The sequence below is a fragment of the Brienomyrus brachyistius genome, unplaced genomic scaffold (genome assembly GCF_023856365.1).
Source record: "Brienomyrus brachyistius isolate T26 unplaced genomic scaffold, BBRACH_0.4 scaffold71, whole genome shotgun sequence".
NCBI lineage: Eukaryota > Metazoa > Chordata > Actinopteri > Osteoglossiformes > Mormyridae > Brienomyrus > Brienomyrus brachyistius.
This window is the reverse complement of record NW_026042346.1, coordinates 639,166-661,692: the sequence shown is the minus strand read 5'-3', so window position 1 is coordinate 661,692 and position 22,527 is coordinate 639,166. Positions and strand designations below refer to the sequence as shown.

At 47.5% G+C, this 22,527-nt stretch overlaps 1 protein-coding gene across 1 annotated transcript in view; it reads right to left on the bottom strand.

The window, feature by feature from the left end:
* LOC125726388 (zinc-binding protein A33-like) overlaps positions 1-21,279 on the bottom strand; it is a 41,211-nt gene extending 19,932 nt beyond the window's left edge. The window contains exon 1 of the mRNA XM_049002717.1: positions 20,850-21,279. Coding sequence (XP_048858674.1) covers positions 20,850-21,279 — 430 coding nt within the window. The remainder of the gene's footprint in view (positions 1-20,849) is intronic.
* Between the last annotated feature and the right edge of the window lie 1,248 nt (positions 21,280-22,527).

Below are 22,527 nucleotides of genomic sequence, written 5' to 3'. Positions count from 1 at the left end.
TGCATAACTGTGTTCTCTGTAACCGATTCACCACAGCAAATTTCTTGGACACGTAGAACGGCCTGTGAATGAAGTCTGGTTCTGATTATTCAGCTCCGTAGAGATCAATGGTATCATATATATCCAAAGCAGTAGTGTAATATTTCCAGTTAATTGATGAAAGCAGATCATTTATTGCATTATTTTCATTATTCTGCTATGCACTAGCAATGTGGTTAGCACACTAAAATTCATAAGGGAAACTGGACGATTCATTAAGTAACTGGTAACTGGGGGTTTCCTCAGCCAGCAGCCCATTGATGGAGGAACAAAAGCAGATGCCATCCAGCAAACCTCGCTTTTGCTTTTATCTTTCGCCCATTTGCACACACAAAGCCACCAGGGGCCTGTGCTATGAAGCTTTGAAGGTTACTGGCTTATCGGGGTAAATTGTCGGATTTAAGGCAGTCTGGGCAAAATGTAAGTGAACGAATATGAAGTCCATTTAAACTGCGGTACCTTAAATCCGACAAATTACCCCGATAAGCCAGTAACCCTGCTTCATAGTACAGACCACTGGCCACTCAAATCACAGACTCATAAACTCACACCCACCATTAAAAGCAGATTCACATCTCAGGCACAGAAAGCGATAACCGAAACGCCATTATTATATAGGCGGACATATTTGTGTAAATCATGGTGGGATTATAAAAGCAGCAACATAATACATTGCCACAATGGCTTCTGGAATGCAAATATATGGTAATAGGTGTCACAATATGCAAATATCTAATGTGCACAATGGGATTGTAATGATCAATGCACTCATGCCATAGAAGGAAAGTTTTAAATAGTAATATATCATGGGATATCATCAATACTTCTTGCAAACAGATATGTGAGCAGGCTGATAATTGTGGAATTTGTATTAAAAGTGAAAGGTGAGTATTTATACATTCTATACTCATAGAAAATCGGAACTATGTATGTTATCGATTACGACAAATCACCTTTAGCATTTTGGTGCTTTGTCAGTGCATTTGTAAGTGTTCTTTTTAATTGCAAGAAATTATGGTTACACTTGAAGCTTTCATCTATAAAGCTCCATAGATACCTTTATAATGCATTATAATGGTCGGTATAAGAATTAATGAAGCTTTATAGCGTCTCCTATAGACAGTCATGAGCAGGGCTTAATTCGTGCTGGATCCTGCCAGAATGGGTTCCAGTTCCTCTTCGTTTTTCACTGACTGTGTCGCGGCACTTTTGGACCTGGATCTGGGAGCTCGCTGGTTAAAAACACAAAACAAAATAAAATAAAATAAAAAGTATGCATTTTAATTTACAGACTAATTTTCAGACAATTTGATGTCCTTTCTTAGTTTAAATTCTTTAAATTGTCTTGTTCCTAAAAAGTTCTGAGATTCAGCAAAAAGCACCTTGGGTAACAGAACTGCCACAGATACAGGCAGTAAAAACCGAAAAAGGAAGGGGGGGGGGAGAATGGGGACACAGCTGTGGTCTGGGGGATGTTAGACAGCTAGAGTAGGTAAGCATATAAGTGTCTATTAACATTTCAGAAAGCTTCATTTGATCCTGTGAAGTATATGAAGTGATGTGTGAAGTATTATTGTATACAGCTCTGGAAAAAATCATTGCTCCATTTATGGGAATGTGCTTGAATAAAATATAATTTTTTTTGCAAAATCCAGCCTGGCCCTTCCCTGCTTCTCATTAATGAAGGGCTTCTTCCTTGCTACCTGGGACTTCAGTCCTGCTTCTAGGAGCCTGTTAAGAACTTGTCCTAGCAGTGCACTTCACACCACTTAATGCTTCACATTCTTTTTGAAGGTCTCTTGAGGTCATCCTACGATTTATGAGGCACTGCCGGATAAGTTGATGGTCATCTCTGACATTAGAAAGTTGCATCTGCCCTTTACCTGGCTGGTTTTTGGCTATTCCCAGTGTCTCCTGCTTCACCTTGTTCTTATGTACTGCTGTCTTAGAAACTTTGAGCCTCGAAGCAGCCTGTCGTGCAGTGTAGCCTTCTGCCAGCAGAACCGAGATTAAACCAGGATTTAAAAATGCAGATTTAAAAAAAAAAAACATATATAGTTTCTTAATTTTATCCGGCTCACCTCAGTGCACAGCACAGTCTCTACAACCAAATTCTTTGAAAGGTGATGGACTCTATTTCACTCTGGAGTTGCTTTGGGTGAGAGGCATAGGGTAGGTCTGGGTCTACTTATAGCCTTCTAGTTAGGCACCAGTATGTTGGAGATCACCCTGGTGAATGAGTGGGTCTCCTCCCTTCCTCTTCGAGTCACGGAAATGGATTCTGACTGTGATCTTTGCTTATGCACTGAACACCAGTCCAGAGTGTCCAACCTTCTTGGAGACCTTGGGTGGAATTTTGGAAGGTGCCCCCTCTATTTTTCTAATGACAGTGACACCTGGAGGGGTGTGATTGGGAAGAGCGGCCTGCCCAGTCTGAACCTGAACAGTATTTGTTGGTGAACTTTGGCCACAGTTTATCCATAACGAGCACCATGTTCAAGCACAAGGGTGTTCAGTAGTGCACCTGGAACTCGGAAACCTGAGACTCTCGATCAGCGATCAGTTTTCCAGTCATATCATCAGCTCTGTAACCATATATATTGGATACTCAGGTGAAGAGAGGAGCTGAGCTGACAACTGATCACTGATCTGGTGGTGAACTGAATCAGATGGTGTGGAGATGCCAGGCAGATCTGGTAGATCCAAATGTAGAGTGAAAGTATGTTGGGAGTGTCTCCACTCCAAGGGAGGATGGAGACATTGAGCATGTGTGCCTCCATTGCTGAGGTGGCCATGCAGACCTTTAACTGCAAAGGTGCCTGTAGTGGTGGCAACCCCGAACTGGCTGAGAAAGAGACCTTCTGACCACTTGGTTAGGATGTGGGATCCCGGAATCAGCTGACAGGTAGGGGCAGGCTAAGTGGACTATGGCAGTGGCGGAGTCAGGCAAAGCAGGGAGCACTTCCAGGACCTCCTGAATCCCGTTGACACGCCTTCCTTGGAGAAAGTAGAGTCAGAGGACTTGGAGCAGGACTCGCCCAACACAAGGGCTGAGGTAATGAAAAAATTCCTAACTTCTTACGCTCCAGGGGTGGATGAGATTCACCATGAGTTCTTGAAGTCTCTGGATGTTGTTGGGCTGTCTTGACTTCTCGCCTTTGGATTGGCAGACTGGGATGGTGATCCAAATCTTTAAAAAAAAAACGGGGACCGAACCGCGTGTTGGAACTTCAAAGCGATCACATTCCGCAGCTTCCTTGGGAAGGTCTACGCCAACGTACTGCAGAGGAGGAAGTCGCACCTTCAGGAGGAACAATGCAGATTCCCTCCTGCTTGTGGAACACTGGAGCAGCTCTTCACCCTCACAAGGATACTGGGGGGGGTTTATATGCATTTTGCAGACTTGGAAAAGATATGTTTCCCTTGGGGGGGGGGGGTCCTATGGTGGGTGCTTCAGGATTATGGGGTGCTGGGCCTGCTGCTATGGGCCATTGGGTCCCTGCATAACCGAGCGAGAGCTTGGTTCACATCACCAGCAGTGAGTCAGATTCATGCCTGCTGGGTGTTGTACTCCGTCTGGGCTGCCCTTTGTCACTGATTCTCTTCATAATTTTTACGGACAGAATTTCTAAGCGCAACCAAAGGGCGGAGAGGGTCTGGTTCAGTGACCTCAGGGTCGCGTCTTTGCTTTGTGCAGATGATGTGGCTCCCTGTTGGCTTCATCTAGTGCTCATGTGACCTACAGCATGTACTGGGGCGGTTTGCAGCTGAGTGTGAAGCAGCCAGTTTGAGGACCAGCACCTCAAATTCAGAGGCCACGGTTCTGAATAGGAAAAGGGCACATTACTTCCTGTGGGTTGGGGATGAGTCATTGCCTAAGTGGAGGAGTTTAAGCATCTCGGGGTCCTGTTTATGAGTGAGGGAAGTTTGGAGCAGAAGAGTGACAGGCAGATCAGGGCAATGTGAGCAGTTTTGCTGATGTTCTACCGGTCGTAGAGAAGCTAGAGCTGAGTCAGATGGCAAAACTTTGTATATACTGATCGATCTACATTCTTAACCTGACCTATGGTCATGAGCTTTGGGGAGTGACTGAAATAATGAGATCATGGATACAAGCAGTGAAAATGCTTTCTTTGCAGTGTGTCTGGGCTCAGCCTTTTCGAGGGTGAGGGTCTCAGACGTTTGGGAGGGGCTCAAAGCAGAGCCACTGCTTCTCCGCTTCGGCAGGAACTAGCTGAAGTGGTTCGGGCATGGGCCTGGGATGTCTCATGGACGCGAGGTGTTTCGGGCATGTCCAACTGGGAGGAGAACCAGTCAGACCCAGGACATGTTGGAGAGATTATCACTTGTGTGTGAGCGTCTTGGTATCCATCCCGAGAAGCTGGAGCAGGTGGTTGGGGAGAGGGAGGTCTGGGCATCGTCGCTTAGACTGCTGCCGCCCCCCCCCCCCCCCCCCCAGAACCAGATGAGTGGCAGAGAATGGATGGATATTTGCAGTATGACTCTTGTTCTTACATTTATGGCTTAGATTCAACACACACACAAGCAATAAATGCAATCAGGCACATGGAAGAACAAATGAATGAATAAAATATACAATGACACATCTTTCAGCGCAATGTATTCCAGCTTCGCCAACAGCATCTCCACGGAGACAGAGCCTTGCACGTGGGGAAGCCAGGTCCAGCTGCAGGGAAGCTTTTTCAGAGGGAATCTGCCGAGAACAAATGCCAACACAACCATCTAAACAGCTAAGGATAAATTGCCTTCATCTTTTTTGTTGTTTCGGGTCTTGCTAACTCAGCTGTTGGCACTTGGCCGTGTTTCATTGCTCCGTTTTGCAAGTGTCCCTCTGTTAAATCTGATGAGAATTAATGAAGGTCCATTTTATTTGCTGACATGGAAAAATTTTAAACAAAATTTGCAAGAAAATCAGCACATGATACGCTGCATGCGAAATTACATGAAAAATTGTGTTTATATTCACAAAAGTTACCTGCAAGATGCCATTTTCATATGGTGCTTTTTTATATGGGAGGGATTTGTGGTGAACTTCTGAAAGACTGTTATCCTCTCGGAAAAAGTGGAAAATAGAGCAATGGCGGTGGTCTGTTTAACAGGCCAATTTCAAACTAACTGTTACCTGTGATTTAAAAAAAAAAAAGTCTGCAATGGGGACTTTAGCAAAAGCATCAAGCTGCTGACAAACATAAGCAGTGTTTAACAATACAACAAACAATAGTATTTTTGAGAAGTAGTTACACTTTTAAGCATAGCCATGTAAAGATACATTATTTAACCTCTTCAAAACACTAGATGGAAGTGACTATAAGGTTAACTCATCCATCCATCCATCCATTTTCCAAACTGCTTATCCTACTGGGTCGCGGGAGGTCCCGAGCCTATCCCAGAAGCAATGGGATAAGGTTAACTCATTAATGCAAAATTCATTTTGCCCCCAGCATTCTGCCCCCTTGTGGCCAAAAGTGAGTATTGTAATCACCAAAAAAATCATGCAGAATAACATTTAACGTAGAGTGTCAACACACTCTGGGGTTACTTCCCTAAAAATGACAGACTTTTTTCATCATATAACAGGTGGTTTTGCAACGAAATTTTTAGTCTTACTGACACCTGTAACAGCAGGCAAGGAGAGTTAATGTCTTAATCATTTTTAAATAATGAAAATAATGCCAGAGTACAAACATAAAACATACAAGTATGAAGTTAAGCTATGAATCACAGCCTGACACATACATATATTCATTTTTCTGCCTGTGTAGTGAGTGACTTATTACCTTAAATGATGGAGGTCTGCTTCACCCATCTTGCACAAGCATTGGAAGTGTGAGCTTGGATTTGCGGCAAAACGCCAGTATAAATGTTATATTCAAGTAAGATGTGGAAGTGTCTAAGTTCATATAATCAACCACAACTAGTCCGAGGAAACACACCATGGCATTAAATTAACTGATACATAACAGTCATTAAAGAAAGGCTTCTCACATCAAAACTGATTCTTTCTGGAGGGACGTGTTCCTGAAGAGCTGGGGTGAGTTTCCCGAAGCCTCCTTAATGCTACATTGTTCATAAGTTCTATGCTTAAAGGTAGATTCTACGAACGGCATAGTGTTAAGAAGGCTTTGGGAAACTCACCCCTGGTCCAGTTTCCAGAGAGGCACTGCACGGTTGTCCTGACACTGGTTTTCTGCCTTTACCGGAGGTCTACACGTGGGTCCAGGACCCCTCAGCATCCTTTTGATCTGCTCCAGCATCATTCTCCAGCCTTGTGTCTCCAGAAAACAGAGAGCGTGATTCACAGACTGTCAGAGCACTAGAGGAAAGGGAGATGGTCAACAGCATCATGCAAGTTCTGTGACAGGAGTGACACTGGGCTTCACCGACACATAGTCTAGAAGACTCCCTTCCTGGCTTCCCTGGAGTCACACAAGGAGCTAGGGACACAGCCACAGGGGAGAAGATGGAAGATCGCCTTCCTAAGCAGGGGCTGGGAAATCATGTCCCAGTGAAGCCGGAACTCACTGGAGTCCGCAAGCCAGGGGACGGCACTGAGCTTCCCCTCCATAGCTCACACTGTCCTCCAACCTTCCAGGAAAAGTCTCGCATCTCTCCAAGAGCCACTCAGGACCAACATTCCTAGTTTGACAAAAAGAAAATCACAAGATGTCATTCTTTCATGCTTGATGTCTATTGAATAATGACTGATTAAGCTTAAAAAATGATTCACATTTCATTCAAAAAACAAAGCTTGTGCCACATACGGATTGTGATTTTATGGACATGGTACATTAGAAGCAACCTGCCAATTATATGTGCGAGCTGCAGAGTACAATTAAGAATACTTTTCAAGCAAAAGTGAAAAGAGCATTCTGTGTGTTCCAAAAATAACTGTTAATAATTAATAAGCAAATATACTTATAAGTGCACAAACAAACTCAAAAAGTAAGTGGAGGTGCGGTGGATGCATTGCTCACGTCAGACGCAGAGGCCAGACATGCAACGCCGGGGAGATGAAACAGCAGACAGGAGGGTTGCCAAGTGACAAGGACCAGCTACGAATAGAGAGGAGCGGAGCCTCCGGGGCGTGGAAGGGCTGGGCTCACGAACCGGTGAGCTTTATTCTGCGGGACAGGAGAGGAAGGCTCCTTTGAGGGTTTGGATCTGCTGCTTATTAGGAGGACCTGCTTGACTTGGGGGCTCTGTGTCATGTTGCGGTTTCGCAGAAAGGAAGCCTGGTTTTTCAAAGCCCCTGAAAGAGCGAGAGAGAGGCATTTAACATGGGGTGGAGGACAAGATGAAACAGCCCTTTGGAGTTTTTTGCTCAGTGCCATTTTATCTCTGTGCTGTTGCTGACATTTAAGATTAAGTGACGTTATGGAGGAGAGATGCACTGATTATGAATGAATCGGCCATATTCTGTTCATTTCTCTACCTGGGGTGCAGTTCCCCTTATCTCGATGTGTTTTTGAGCCCTGTGGCTGGTATGCGCTCCGTCTGCTTCTGCGTTTACCCCTCAATAAGTGAGCCAGGCGACATGACCGAGATCCGCACTCGGAAAGACAGGTCAGAACCGTACACGGGAGGTGGATCTGTCGCCATGGTAATGGCGACCGGGGGCGAGCCCATCTCGACTGCGAGCTGTCAGGCTAAAATATTACATCGCTCAGGAAAACGACCCTCACGCACGACCCATCATCTCAAATACAGAACTGGAGAAACTAAGTTTTGCCTGCAATTCTGTGGTCAAGACTGAGATCTATGACTTCTGTTTGACTACTTCTGTTCGTTACGCTTCAAGAAACTGGCAAAACAGGATGTATTATTTATGTGAAATACCAAGCAATAGTATCAAATCAACCTTTTTTTTATCAAAAGCTGTGTTTCTCTTTGATTTAATACTGCTGTTTACTCGTGTTTTTCCCAGCAAATTTATTCTGCTAACTAAGTTCTAGCAGCGCTGTGACGCGGGGACTTGAATTCCCACAGCCTCGCCTGATTGTAATGGGGGCCCCCAGGAACCAGGTTATTCAATCCCCATGTCAAAATCACCTGGCAACCGTCACATCTCAGTGCAGGCCAAGCCGAGCAGAGAGGTGCATGCTGGGAAGTGTGACCGCTGCGGGCCTCGTCGGCTATCACCTGCGCCTTCAGACGTCCACGTCTCCTGGTCACTCTGTCACACGGCCCACTGCTTATTCTAACAGCCCACTTCCTCCTTTGGGGGAGGGGAATTTAAACCACAGTAACCCACTTTCACACATCTGCAGCCTTTTCCTAAAATACAGCAGGGTGACCCTTACTATCACTGGCATCATTTAGCTCACAGGAAGCATAATGTATCGCTGCATCTATCACAGGCAGCATAGGGCACAAGGTAGACTAACACCCTGGATGTGACACCTGCGGTAGTGTCATCACAGGACTGGAGCCTGGGTCCAAAATTCCATCCAATACCTCATATTTCATCCCACACTCACCCAACACCATGATCCATGATGCTGGTTTGACCCCCGAAACATGGTCTGCGTGTAAAACACAAACAGGAACCTCTGCTTTCTCCCATTCGATGCCTCTGTGGACCACCAATAATCCAACATCCTACCTAATCTGGAGAACTAGGCTCAGTGCCCTCCTGTGTTTCAGTGTAATTCTCAGGAGCGGATGGATATTTTCTCCTCATCTTCCTCACATCGCGGGTGGCCTAGCCATGACCCGCTGCACAACAAAACCATTTGGTCGCTCAGAAAATAAGGAAACATGCCCTGGGTCATCATGCAGATATCTGACAGTAATTTAGGAAATGCCAAGCGCTATTGAGACGCCCACACATACACAAGCCTTCATTTGAAGACCTGACACTATGGGCCAAAGAGAGAGATTAGAGCATCCCTCCAATCACAGTTTGCCTCCGATGACTTTGGGTCTCCTGTGCGGCCGGCTGCTACTAAATGACAGAAAGAGGAGGCTTCACCAAGGAGACCTGGCTGACTTGAAAGGGAATGTGATCCAAAGAGGTTCCTGTGCTGAAATCGTTCAGTGCGTTTCCTGCAGTGGTGAGTAAAGGAGCCTTCGGTTTCTCATTAGTGCTGCGATTTCTAGTATTCAGGCCCATCTTCAGTCACAATCTTCCGGATGGTTCTATAGTCAGGCACCATTTTAGCACATAAACTGCACCAGTCAGCCATAACATAATATCGTGTAGGTCCCCCTCGTGCCACCAAAACAACTCGAACCCGTTGAGGCATGGACTCTACAAGATCTCTGAAGGTGTCCTGTGGTATCTGGCACAAAGATGTTGGCAGCAGATCCTTGACGTCTTCTAAGTTGCAAGGTGGAGCCTCCATGGTTTGTAAAGCACATCAGTTGGATTGTTCATTTTCCTTAAACCATTCCTGAACAATTTTTGCAGCATGTCATAGGGGAATACCATAGCCACGAAGGGCTGTACTTGGTTTGCAACAATGTTTAAGTGTGTGGTACGTGTCAAAGTAACATCTACATGAATGCCAGGAGCCATGGTTTCCTAGCAGATAATTGCCCAGAGCATCACACTGCCTCCGCTGGCTTGCCTTCTTCCCATAGTACATCCTAGTTCCATCTGTTCTCCAGGTAAACAACACACACACCTGACCGTCCATACGATGTAACAGAAAATGTCACTCATTGGACTAGGCCACCTACCTCCGTTACTCCATGGTCCAATTCTGAAGCTCATATGCCCATTGTAGGTACTTTTAGCGATGGGAAAGGGTCAGCAGGGGCACTCTGACCGGTCTGTGGCTATACACCCCCATACGCAACAAGCTGGGATGCACTGAGTTCTGACATCTTTCTATCATAGCCTGTATTGACTTTTTCTGCAATTTGTGCTACAGTAGCACTCTGGTCAGATCAGAACAGACAGACTAGCCTTCGCTCTCCACACACATCAATTAGCCTTGGACGCCCATGACCCCCTCGCCAGTTTACTGTTTGGCCTTCCATGGGTCACTTTTGGTAAGTACTGACCACTGCATGTGCTCTGACCCAGATGTCTAGCCATTACAATTTGGCCCTTGTCAAAATCTCTCACATCCTTACGCTTAACTGTTTTTCCTGTTTCCAACGCATCAGCTTCAAGAACTGACTGTTCACTTGCCTAATATATAATGACACCCTCGTCAGGTGCCATTTTGACGAGATAATCAATGTTATTCACTTAAACTGTCAGTGGTGTCAATGTTACGGCTGATTGGTGTACATTTACTTGCTAATGATATGCCCAAGGGAGAACCAATCATAGGGCACAGGTGTGAAGAGAGCATCATTATTGGGTGGTGCTGATCACCCAGATATATGTAACCATATAGACTGGCTATGCTCTCGTTAGGCTTGTTAGCTTATATTTCTTCTATGGTTGCTCTCAGAGCAACTATTATGGCTCTTCAGCCATGACTGTCAAAGCAGAAGCTACTGCTTATGCATGTTTTGATATGATGTCTATATTTTAGCTTGGTATTTGTCAGTACACGCATTATAAGCTCTGCAGCAAGGTCAAGCGTGAAATATAGGCAATTACAAGACATTTACATATTTTTATCCAAGTCACATGCAAAATAGAGACTGATCCTGCTCTCACCCTATTGCTGGAGTGGTGAAGGTTAAGGACCTTGGTCGAGAGTCCAACAGTGACATCACTCTGCCAGCCATGGGATTTGAACCAGCGATCTTATAAGAGCTGCATCGTAACCCACAGAGCCACACAACAGCCTAAGCGAAATGTCTTTTAAATGAAATATCTAAAATTGTGACTTTCCACAGCCCCAAAAGACCAACAGTTTTTCAGGGAGTGAAACGTGAAGTGCAGGGCTGGGCAATCTTACCCAGAAAGGGCCGCAGTGTGGGCAAGTTTTTGCTGGGGCTCCCTAATTAGATTACTAATTAGAGGACTGACTGGCTGAAGAGTCCTCACACCTGGGATTGAACAGCTGACCTAAAGGTTACCCCTAAAACCTGCCTGCACACCGGCCCTTTGCGGATAAGACTGGCCATGCCTGGGGTAGTGGAACAGGAAGGGACCAGCTGGAGTGATGGCACGATGACCCTGTTGGAGGACTGCAGCTACTAAGAATAATATCCACCTGTCAGACAGCTGCAAGGGTTGGATTCATTTGGGGATCCATTTCTACCCATTTAATCGGAGTGGAACATCTGAAAGTTTGTGAAAACAAAAACAGACTTATGCCCTAATTCTGTACAGCGGCAGCTTTTGATTACTCTTTCATGTTCTGGGAGGTTGTGGTCCTTCTATCGTGAAGCTCTGTTCAGCCAACTGAGAAGCACGCTCAAACGAGGCCACGCCGCCAGACAAATAGCTTTCTTTTGTCGAGGGATGATTCCTCACTGTTTACCATCGCACGCACTCACTCGCGTGTCTCTCTCAGGCACCCGACCTTGGAGGGAACAGCTTGATGCAACTAGCACTCGGAATGAAAGGAGCCGAAAGAGGATGCAGCGAAGAACCACTTTCGAACAAAACGTCTCACCTATTTTTTTTTTTTTTTTTTGCATCAGCTACAATAATCGCAGCTAAAATAATTGCAGATGAAAGAAAGATGGGGTTTCAAAAGGCACCCCGATGAACAGGAAGAGTGCTTGAGACAGTATCAACAAGACTGAAACCAGGCCATATGAACTCCGAGGAGGTGGAAGCAAAAGACATGAGATGTTTTGTCCAAATATCTCACATTTCCATGAATGGGGCCGACTGCCGGGCCCTGCTGCGCCTGTCCCTCCCCACCAGCGAGGTGAGGACTGGCCTACTTTCCCTGGCAACAGGCGGGAACAGAAATAACTGCATACAAGAGGCAGTGCATAAGGTGTGTGATGTCGGGTGTGAGCTGCTGCTCTCTCTAAGCAAGAGGATGAAACTAGCATGCACGGTGGGCAAGGCATGCCTCTCAGCTGTGGACGTGCTGGTGTTTGATATGTGCCCCCCCCCCCCCCCATCCCCACGCAAGGAGAAAGACATTCATTTTCCCATGAAAGGCCTCGGGGTGTGTCGAAGAGCCACAGTATTTGGGAGGTAGGTAGAAAACAGCGCCTCACGGTGGCTGGTTTCGGTGTAGCAGTGCAACAAACGAGAACTTACATTTACACACCGTCAGCTTCGCTGAACCCGAAAGCCTTGAAGTTACATCAGCTGGCAAAAACATTACATTTTCATTTAGCAGATGCTTCTGTCCAAAGCAATGAAAACTGAGAATTGGACAGCAGGAGCAGCCAGTCCCTGTAGAAAGTGAAGTTGAACACCGAACAGTGGAATCACTCTGCCAGGTACAGGGTGTGACCTGGTGGCCAAACCCACGGAACCACACACCTCTCCTGAGAAACAAAGCTTGTTACAAAGTCTGCCTATGTAGTGACCCTTTGCTCGATTCAATTGCAAATCTTTATATATTGTTATAAACTGTAAGCCGAAATACTTGGATTTCATTGGGAAATATACTGGCTTTCCTGAGCATTTTTGTAAAACCTCATTACCTTGTAATTTGCTTTGTGAATAGAAAGACTTTGAGTTACTGGAAACATTAAACCCCATTAAATGTTATGAATCAGAACCCCATTTCAATTAAGTTTAGTGCCTCTGAATGCTCGGGGATCCCTGCAGGGCCTTTTGACCCAGATAAGCACAGAAAAAAGGCAGATTTCTAAGAAAAAAAGTTACTCTGCATGAGTAACTGAGGACAAACCATGGTTTTGTAAGACGGAGACCCTCTTCAGTGTCCATTTGATACAAAAACATATGTCTACTGCTACGAGGACGTCCATAGGACATCATGTAGGGCTACAGGGAAGGTGCTCTGACCATCTCATGGGGGTGCATGTGGGGGGGGGGGGGGCAGGGGTGCTGTCCAGTGGATTACAGGGGTTGGGTGTTACCATTGGTGGGAGCAAACAGATGCTGGGCTGGAGTCTTCATGAAGATCTGCTGCAGTGCAGTGAAGCACTGTGCTCAGGCTTCATGAAGATCTGCTGCAGTGCAGTGAAGCACTGTGCTCAGGCTTCAGGAGCAAGAAGAAATTACATTTAATGACCTATAATTATATCATATTCCGGACCAAGAACAAACGAGTTTGACTGCTCATCTGGTTTGGGAAAAATTCAATTCTGATAATAATTTATGGACCCGCAGGAGAGACAAGCTTGCAGAGGTGGAAAGTTCAGGTCCAGAGAGTACAAATCCAGACCAAGGTTTTGTTTCAACCAAGTGGTAGAGTATAAAGAATCACAGTCACAGAGGACTCAACTGGTTGGCTGAAACAAAACCTTGGTCTGGATTGATATTTTCTGGACGAAAACTTTCCACCTCTGCAAGCTCACACGCACCTCTTCGATAGATGTTCCACTGGATGGTGACCTACAAATGCAATTAAATTCCTGCAGGCAAGGATAGCAAAATGCCACCCAGTCCCAGTTCTCAGACCACCAGCCAATAGCACAAAGACCGGATAAAACCCATCATCTGATTAACATAAGGCCGTACGAAACACACCACATGCAGTGCAGCATATAAAATCTTCCTTTTTTTACGCCTATCAAAGTTCACTTTCGTCGTGCTCTCAGATCATCCACGTCTGCACGGATTTCAAAGATGGCAGCTGGAATCACCTGTCTGCAGTCCCACACTGATCAGCCCCCAGATGTTCTACTGTTGCTAAGGGCAGTGGGTGGATAGATCAATGTGCTGCACCACCTGCCAAGTGCCCCACCCTCCCAGTTTCACTCTGGTTTCTTTAGATCACCTATTAGAGCCAACAACCCCCAGTTACATCCCATGAGAGTGCATTCCAGTCAGAGATAATAATTCTGTAATACTGCAGATACCCTTTGATTTCATTTCTGTCTGTGACCTTAAATCGATCAATGAACAGTAATGAAAGACATAAATAAGGTGCAGAACAGAGGGAATACCTTTAATCTGGCCAGCATTGTGCGAAGCAGGAATTAGGAAACCGGGTAAGTGATTGAAGTGATTGAGAAGAGTCAGCGTCTCGCCCAGTTAAAGCAGACGGTAAGGCACATATTTACCGAATGACCCATTTTTCCTGTCTGAGGTGGAGTGGAGGGGGGGTTCTCCACCCACAGCAACAGCTCTGTCCTCCCTAGCTGCAATGATCATGTGACTTCCCCCGATCAGCCGGGCGATGATGTCAGGTGTTGATTGACTCGTTCGTGAAAAATCTCACCCGCGGCATGACACCGCAGCACGGTTTTTTCCTCCCCTAAGAAATGCATAACTGTCAGGTCCGGAAAAACGTGTCACGGCTCTGTGGCATCAAACGGCAGGCTGAGGGAAGCGACCAATCAGAGGCAAAGGACAGTGTATAAAGAGGGCCCCTCATTTCAGCCCAAGGTAGTGCTCATTATCTCCAGCAATATGTGAAGGTGGGCAGGATTTGGGTTGTGCTCAGTTCAAGCTGGGCCTTGCGAGTGTGGGTGGTACCGGACCTGGCTTTGTGATGATCGCACTCTCATAAAACAAGAGGGATTTTACAGGCCCAATGACCCAGAACAGGAGGAGCAGGTGGAAGTGCCTGGTTTTTACAGGTGGTTTATGGAGCTTACAGAGCGTGGCGTGATAGTTACCTATGCTGTTCATTGGCGCGTATAAAATAGTAATTCCCTGATGTTTTATACTGAGAAATAAAAATGAATTTAGAGAACCCAAATAGAGTACAACGTCTCCAGGATGTTACTGAGTGAGACACATACCTTGATTCCACCAACACAGAGCTCGTGCTGGTACTATACTGGTTCTCTGTTGGTGCCTTTTGAGAACCTGTCTGTGTTTCCATCGGTTTCAGAAAAGAGCAGAAGAGAGATGGTTACATAAGCATAACAGAGTAAAATAAAGATTCATTGCATCCGCTTTTTAGCTTTATTTTGATATGTTTCGGATTGCAAGTTTTTATACGCTGACAAACTGAAAATATGAGCCTTTAAGTCACATAATTTTCAGAGTATGACTTGTTGCACTCTGTCTCTATCGCCTGTATCCACTTTTGTCTCCTAAACGGCTGTATTTCTCCCCAGTCTGTGCCTGTAAGTCAGTCTATTTTCGCTCGCTGTTTTACCGCTGTCCTCTTAAGGATCGTGCAGTAAAATAGCCTGCGAAAAACTGAACGTTGCTGTCCGCCTCATGATCTCTTTGTCACTCCAGTGTCATAATATTCTATTCGACCTGTGACGTTCATTTTTATAAAATCTGGCCCGACGATCAATCTTTCATTTTCCACGAAATAAAAAAACGATGCACCGTTTTCCCGCTAATAAGCTGGCAGGTTGTTTCACCGCCGGCACTGGTGGTATTAGACAAAACTATATTGCATATGGACTGAATTTTCTAAGTATGTGAAAGGTTCGGATGCGACAGCCCATGTGGCTTGGGTTGACATTACGGATCCAAATTCTGAGGCCGGCTTTTCTGTGCTGCCGTGCAGGAGCCAATGTTTCCCTGGTCCTGGGCCAGTTTTTTGTGTCGGAAATGCGTGGAACCAGTTCTGGATTTGAAAAAAAAACCCAGGCATGGAGTTGGTGGAAACAAGGTAACACAGAACAGCTAATTTAATCAGTCCAGCATGAACACCTTGGGGGATAATTATCCAAAAGGACATTCGTTGTTTGCGGTTACACATCAATCTCGCATTTCAGACCAATTGTGAAGAAGCAGAACCACCTCAAGGACTTGAATCTAAAACTTTTTCCACTTTAAATTCCATATTCTATTGAACGACCCATTGATTATAAATGGGGAACAATGGGATGCTCTCTTGCTTCGTGGCTGTTTTTCAGATTGTTATTGATGCCTGTGTTGCATGACAGACTGACATTATCCTTTCATCCTTTTAATAATAAAACATACTCGTAAAAATTGTAAAAAGAAAGTTTTTAATAGAAAAAGAGACTTTACAATTGAGAGCATTTCAAAAAGAAAATGATTTTAAACATCTATTTACTCAAAAAAGTTTTAGATGGTATTTTGCAATGGAAAACTTTCTCCAGCTACAGTATATAAGAGGTTAGTCATGTCTGCTTTTCAACCCAATTACATGGTCTTAGGAATAGTGAAACTGTCTTCCATTGTGGCAGATGGAGTTATTAAGTCTGAGTGGTGTGTGTGTGCATGTGTGCGTTTGTAATTATTACAGTTTGTGGGGACCAGATTTCCCCACAATCTGATAAAACCTGTAACTTTTACCTTGTGGGGACACGTTTTTGGTCTCCATAAGGATAACAATCAAAAAACTAAAAATGCTAAAAGTCTTGCATTTCGTTTGCTTACTTATGGTTAAGGTTAGGATTGGGTTAGGGTTATGGGTATCATTGTTGAGTGTCCTGTCCATATAAATGAAGGGAGGGTCCCCATAAGGTTATGAATACATGTACGTGTGCGTGTATGTGTGGCTTAGGTTTATATTACATTGTGGGGACCAAACGCCCCACACAATGTAATAAAACCTGTTTTTTGACATTGTGGGGACCATTTTTCAGGTTCCCAGAAAAATCTGTGAATGCAGTTAAAAAAGTAAAAATGCCAAAAGTCTCATATTTGGTTTGGTTACTTAGGGTTGTGGGGGCGGCATGGTGGTGCAGTGGTTAGCACTGTTGCCTCACACCTCTGGGACCCGGGTTCGAACCTCTGTCTGGGTTACGTGTGTGCAGAGTTTGCATGTTCTCCCCATGTCGTCCATAGGAGTTTGTGTGTGAGTGTGCCCTGCGATGGGCTGGCCCCCTGACCAGGGTTGTCCCTGCCTCGTGCCCATAGCTTCTGGGATAGGCTCTGGACCCCCTGCGTAGGGGTTATGTTGTGATTACAGTTTTCCCCATTGAAATGAATGTCCCCACAAAGATATAATTACAAAACTGTGTGTGTGACTTGTAAAAATACCAAACATCCAAGAGATGTGGTGGGATTCCTGCAGGCCAAGAGGTGCTGCATGTACAAACATTCCCTTCAGTGGATGTAGTTATATGTGGTGCTGTAAACATCCAGAAGACAAGCAGGACATTCCACAGTTTTGCTCCTACAAAGTGTGGAACGTGAGCGTGACTGATCTCCCCACCACCCGAAGCCAAACGTGACTCCAGGGGGGGTTAAAACCCCCCATACTTTTCTTACCATGTGCATTTTATTGCGCCTCTGTCGCCATCTGGGGTGGGTGGGTGTCACATGGCGGCCTGTGACTGTGAGGTGACATTTGCCTGAGGCTGCAGCTCAGGACGGGGGGGGGCTTGGATGCGGCACACAGCCTGTTCAGTCTTGAGTGCCGCCGGTCGATATGCTGTTCTAATCCCTGATTAGCTCTAGGCGAGACGAACAACCCCGAGGCGGCCAGTGGATCTGGAAGGTAAGTGTTGAGGGTTCAGTCCCTCCCACGTGCGCTACCTATGATCTGGGCCCACATTTCAGAATTTTCCTCCATCCAAGTGTGATCCATAACACAGATAAAAAGCCAATCGTATGTCCTTCGTGGCAGTGCCTTATATTCCCAGAAAAGGAGGAGGTGGGTATAAAACATCCACAGATCCGTGATGACATAGATAATCTGCAGGTAGCAGGTGTCACTGCATCCTAATGCAATCCAGTGACACGCCAGTCAGCCACCTGCAAGAAGCTGGCCGACTGCAAAACAAATCGAGTCACATATGAAGCCCCACTGGTGCCTTTAAAGAGGGCAAATGTACGCTGGCAAAGGAGCGAGACGGGCGGCGGAATCATGAATTTTTCCCTGTAATGTTTCACTTCAGCAGAGTGCAGTGAGAGCGTGTCTCTCTGCCTGCGAATGCCACCCAACACCCAGCATCACAGCGCTTCAAAAGGACAACCAACGTCTGATTGGATTAATGTTTAAGAGCCCCCCCCCCCTTTTAGACGCTCCACGGCAGAAATGGCAATGATGAAGCAAATGAAAAGGCCACCGGAGACAGTCAGGCGGTGCCCCCTCTGGACCGCCCTATCCCGGGGCGTCATCCTGACAGCACTTCATCCCCGGAGGGTTCTGTGGGGCCTCCCATAGAGAGCGCGCTTTCGTCTCGGCCCGGTTGCCTTCGCGCTGCCCTCAGGAGCGATCTGAGCTGTGAAGAGCGACACCGGGGGCAGCCAGAAATAGAGCCCGAGCAGACACATGAGTCACGCGGCGCACTTGCTCCGTCTCCGAAATGCCGGGATGCAACAGAACGCGGCGCCCTGCCCCCGGAGACAGCCGTCTGGAGTGCGACGTGCGACTGGGGGCTGAAGCTCCCCACATGGACCCGGAGCTTCTCTGCTTGCTCTCGGAGGAGACGACACCCCGCTGCGCCTGGCAATTGCAGGGATCCCCCAGGTGGCGAAGTGCGGGGGTGATCCCTACATCAGAAATGCTGAAACGTGAGCAACCCCCCCTCCCCCCCCACCTGGAACTGAGAGCCCATCAGGAAATGCAAAACTGGAAGACACTCCTGCCTGATAGAAAACATGGGCTTTGGATCACTTGGGCACTAGCTCACGCAGGGCTGAGAAGCCACTCCATGACTCCAGAGTCAAGCGTGTAGCGTGTAGCGTGTAGCGTCCCCCTGACAGCAGCCAGCAAACAGGGTGAGGGGGAGGGCAAAACATAACCATGACACCCAGCTTGGGCAGTCAGACACAAGCAGCAGGGGTAGAAGCCCCCCGCCCACCCCCACCTCCACCTCAAAGGGAGATAGACAAGGGAACAAAGCCCCCCCGTTGGGGACCTGTATGTAGATCAGTCAGAGCTATTGTGGAAGCTGCCTCCCTCACAGGGTAACAGGTGATGTTAACCACGAAACGCTCCCTGCGATGAAAGGCAGGCTGAAGCTTTGAGATTAGAATATTCCAGGGTCAGATGCAGACCACAGTACCGGCGTGACGCCACAGAGACCTATGTGGGCCAGCACTAAGGTGTCTGCTTTTCCAGAAATAACATCGGCTTGGCAAAAGCCGCACCACCCCAGTCATGTCTGATTAGCCCATCAGCGATACGCCATTGGCAGCAAAGCGCTAATCCTGGCAGCAGCAAAGCAGCACAGAAACACACAGAACGGAAAGGCAGCCACCTCACATGCCTTGCTGGACACTTTACCCCAGTTTAAACGCTCTTATTGACTCAGACAGGAAATAGACAAAAAAAATAGTGACAGAACCTGGCAGAAGAAAGAAACAGGTTTAGACTCAATGAAACACTTTCCAACACCTGCAAATTGCTGGCATTAGCTGGCTACATGATCATCTTACATGCCGACTGAAGGTCATCAAGGGGGGGGGGGGGGGCTGACTGAGGAATACATAACTAAAGAACGGGGTCACACTCACAAACACGGCCAATCGGCGATTGCCAGATGTGGCTGGGGACTGAAACTCACACAGGCGGCTGTCAAGCGATGGCTGGCATAGGATGTGTGCCAGGGCGTGAGGAGGGACGTCGTGGGCGTGGCCACATGGCAGCTCGGAGATGCGGATCAGCCCGCCGCCTGCTGTTAGTCTCAGATAGTTAGCAGATCCATGCTGCACAGTCAGGCGATCCATCCAGAGAAAAACACGCTCAATGCCCATTCACCTCTACTGCTCACTGAAGACATGGCACTTTGAGCCCTGCCACCAGAATGTCGAAAGGAAAAAGGAAAATGGCAGATTCATAAGCCATCAGTTAGCCTTTCGGTCCTAAATACCTACAGCAGGACAATATTCTTACAATCTTGGCTATAAGGGCATTAAATACTGAAAGGGAAGACTGACTAGAGCACTAATTATAGTATTTTTATTTCACCAGAACTGCTCATCTACTGCAGCGTTCACTGTGACCTGGCAGCTAAGGAGGGAAGTGCACGGCACAGGGGCATGCTCTAACCTTAACCATAAGTAACAAAACTAAATACCAGACTTTTGGCGTTTTCAGTTTTTTGATTGCATTCATAGATCTTTGTGAGGTCCTGAAAAACGATCCCCATAATGTCAAAATAACGGGTTTTTATCATATTGTGGGGAACATTTGGTCCCCACAATATAATATAAACATAATCGACACACACAGAAGTGGATGAAAGACACTCGATCTGACAGGAGAGCAGAATCGCGGGGTCCATTAGCGCGAAGTGGGCTGTGACCCCAACCTGTTATCGTGCGACTTCCTCTTGTTATCAGTAATTCAAATCAGCCGTGAGGGCAGATTAATAAGCACAGCTCGTCCGTCTGCTGGGAGAGCGACACGCTTTGAAGATACGGCGCGGCGAAAAGACATCTCAGTAAGTGCTAGTAATTAATAACAGGAAAACAAAATGATATCTCTATAGTGCAGTTCTGAGTCTAAGAGCCTGCGTATCTGGTCCCATTAGCTGGATCCCGGAGACGCCGGCTTTGTCGTGTGGTAACATCTTATTTCGGTCACCCTTAAGTAGAGAGAGCTGACCTACTGTGGGAGCTTCATTAGGTACCAGGGTAACATAATGGAGAGCATCCACAGAAACCCACCAATCAGGAGTCTCCGCTCCAGGGGGCCTCAAAGCCGTGTGACTTCCACGGCCCCCTCATAGTTAGAGAGTGGGGTGGCGGGAAAACGTTTTCTGTTACCTCCTGAAATAGGACACATCGCTCCCTCCAAACCCTGGCACCCCCCACAGTGGGGTGCAGAGCGGGCTTGGAAGCGAGCGAGGAGACGGACAAATGAAAAGAGGTGAGAGCAGGGTCAACGGAGGGCTGGGGATAGTGGAAGGGAGGCCTGTGAGCCAGCGGTTATTTACAGAGAGTGAACCTCTGTGCCCAGCCGTGCCCATCTGGAGATTGCAGAGGCAGATGGTCCCTGATAACACTCCAAACAGCTTGTTCCCAGGCAGCGGGCATGCGTGCAGCTCCACACGCCCAAAACGCTCCCTCCGCCGGGGCGCCGCCTGCCCAAAACGCTCCCTCCGCCGGGGCGCCGCCCGCCCAAAACGCTCCCTCCGCCGGGGCGCCGCCCGCCCAAAACGCTCCCTCCGCCGGGGCGCCGCCCGCCCAAAACGCTCCCTCCGCCGGGGCGCCGCCCGCCCAAAACGCTCCCTCCGCCGGGGCGCCGCCCGCCCAAAACGCTCCCTCCGCCGGGGCGCCGCCCGCCCAAAACGCTCCCTCCGCCGGTGCATCGCCCTCCCAAAACGCTCCCTCCGTCGGGGTGCCGCCCGCCCAAAACGCTCCCTCCGCCGGTGCATCGCCCTCCCATAACGCTCCCTCCGCCGGGAGCCGCAGAGAGAGCGACAATCCGATTCTCACGCCGTCACGTGACACCATGTGAGTTCGGGCTGTGCCAGGGTGAGAATAAGTGATTCCCTTCTGCCTTCGGTGATTGCCTCTGTGGAGTGAAGTTTAGGTACCAGTCATCTTCGCTGGGCCCCGTAATAGGCTTCTGCAGTCTCTGAATACACAAAACCTTGGTACTCATCTTAATCCACATTGCAACGTCTGCCTTAACCTTCATCCCAGCCTTTCTGTTAGAGGTTCCGACAATGACAATCTGGAATGCAGAGTCTTTTCCCACTAATCCACAGGCTGAAAGCCTTTGTTCTGCCGTTTCCCATGTAAGCCAAACCTCTGCAAGCTGAGCACCGTGTGCGTTCTCTACCCAGAGCAGGTGTACACCCTTCCTTAGGGGCACGTATGGTGTACAAGTGAAAGGGGACCCTTTGTGAACGGCCCTTTCAGACACATTCCGGTAGAAGCCGATATCATTAATCAAGTGATTACCACTAATTAATGAGAGCTCACGGCATCTTGCTCTTATTTCAAGGCTTACGCAAGAAAACGCCTCCTTGCGCTACGGCAAGCAAAGCCATCAACCGGCTGGACGGGATGGATGGGAGATTATGGGAAAGAGGGAGGCACAGGACAAAGCCTGGGAGAGGAGAAGGGGATCCCGAAGGAAACAAGGGAAGGGACACAAGGAGGGGGTGAGTAGGCGCAGAGTGGAGGGACCGTGAGGCTTGAGGAACCGGCCAGACTTGCATGAGTCGGGAGGGCAAATCGAGCACAAACATCAGTAGAGTGGGATAATTAAAGCTCGCCGCCTTTGATTAAATAAACAGGAGGGCCCCTCTAATCGCCGAGCAGTAAGTATGTTATTTATAATTCCAGCTCCAGTCTACCCTGGCAATTATCAGCTAGAATACATGCATATTTGATCAGGAGGCTCAGTGGTGCCAAGGAGCACACCCACTCCCCGGGCTCCCCTCTGGAGATCAGGATGCACCAAGCTGGCTCAAAACTGTGCCAGGCAGCTGATGTTTAACATTACTGCTACTGGGTCGCGGCAACGCGACGGCATCATACAAACGCTGGGCTCTGTACCACTTTGCCAAGACAGTAGATGCTTCCCCAGAACCTGCTTGCCCATTATTTTGGTAACACGTCCTCCTCTGCCTCCAGGATCATACCCACCTGCGTGCTTCTCCATGGCCGAATCT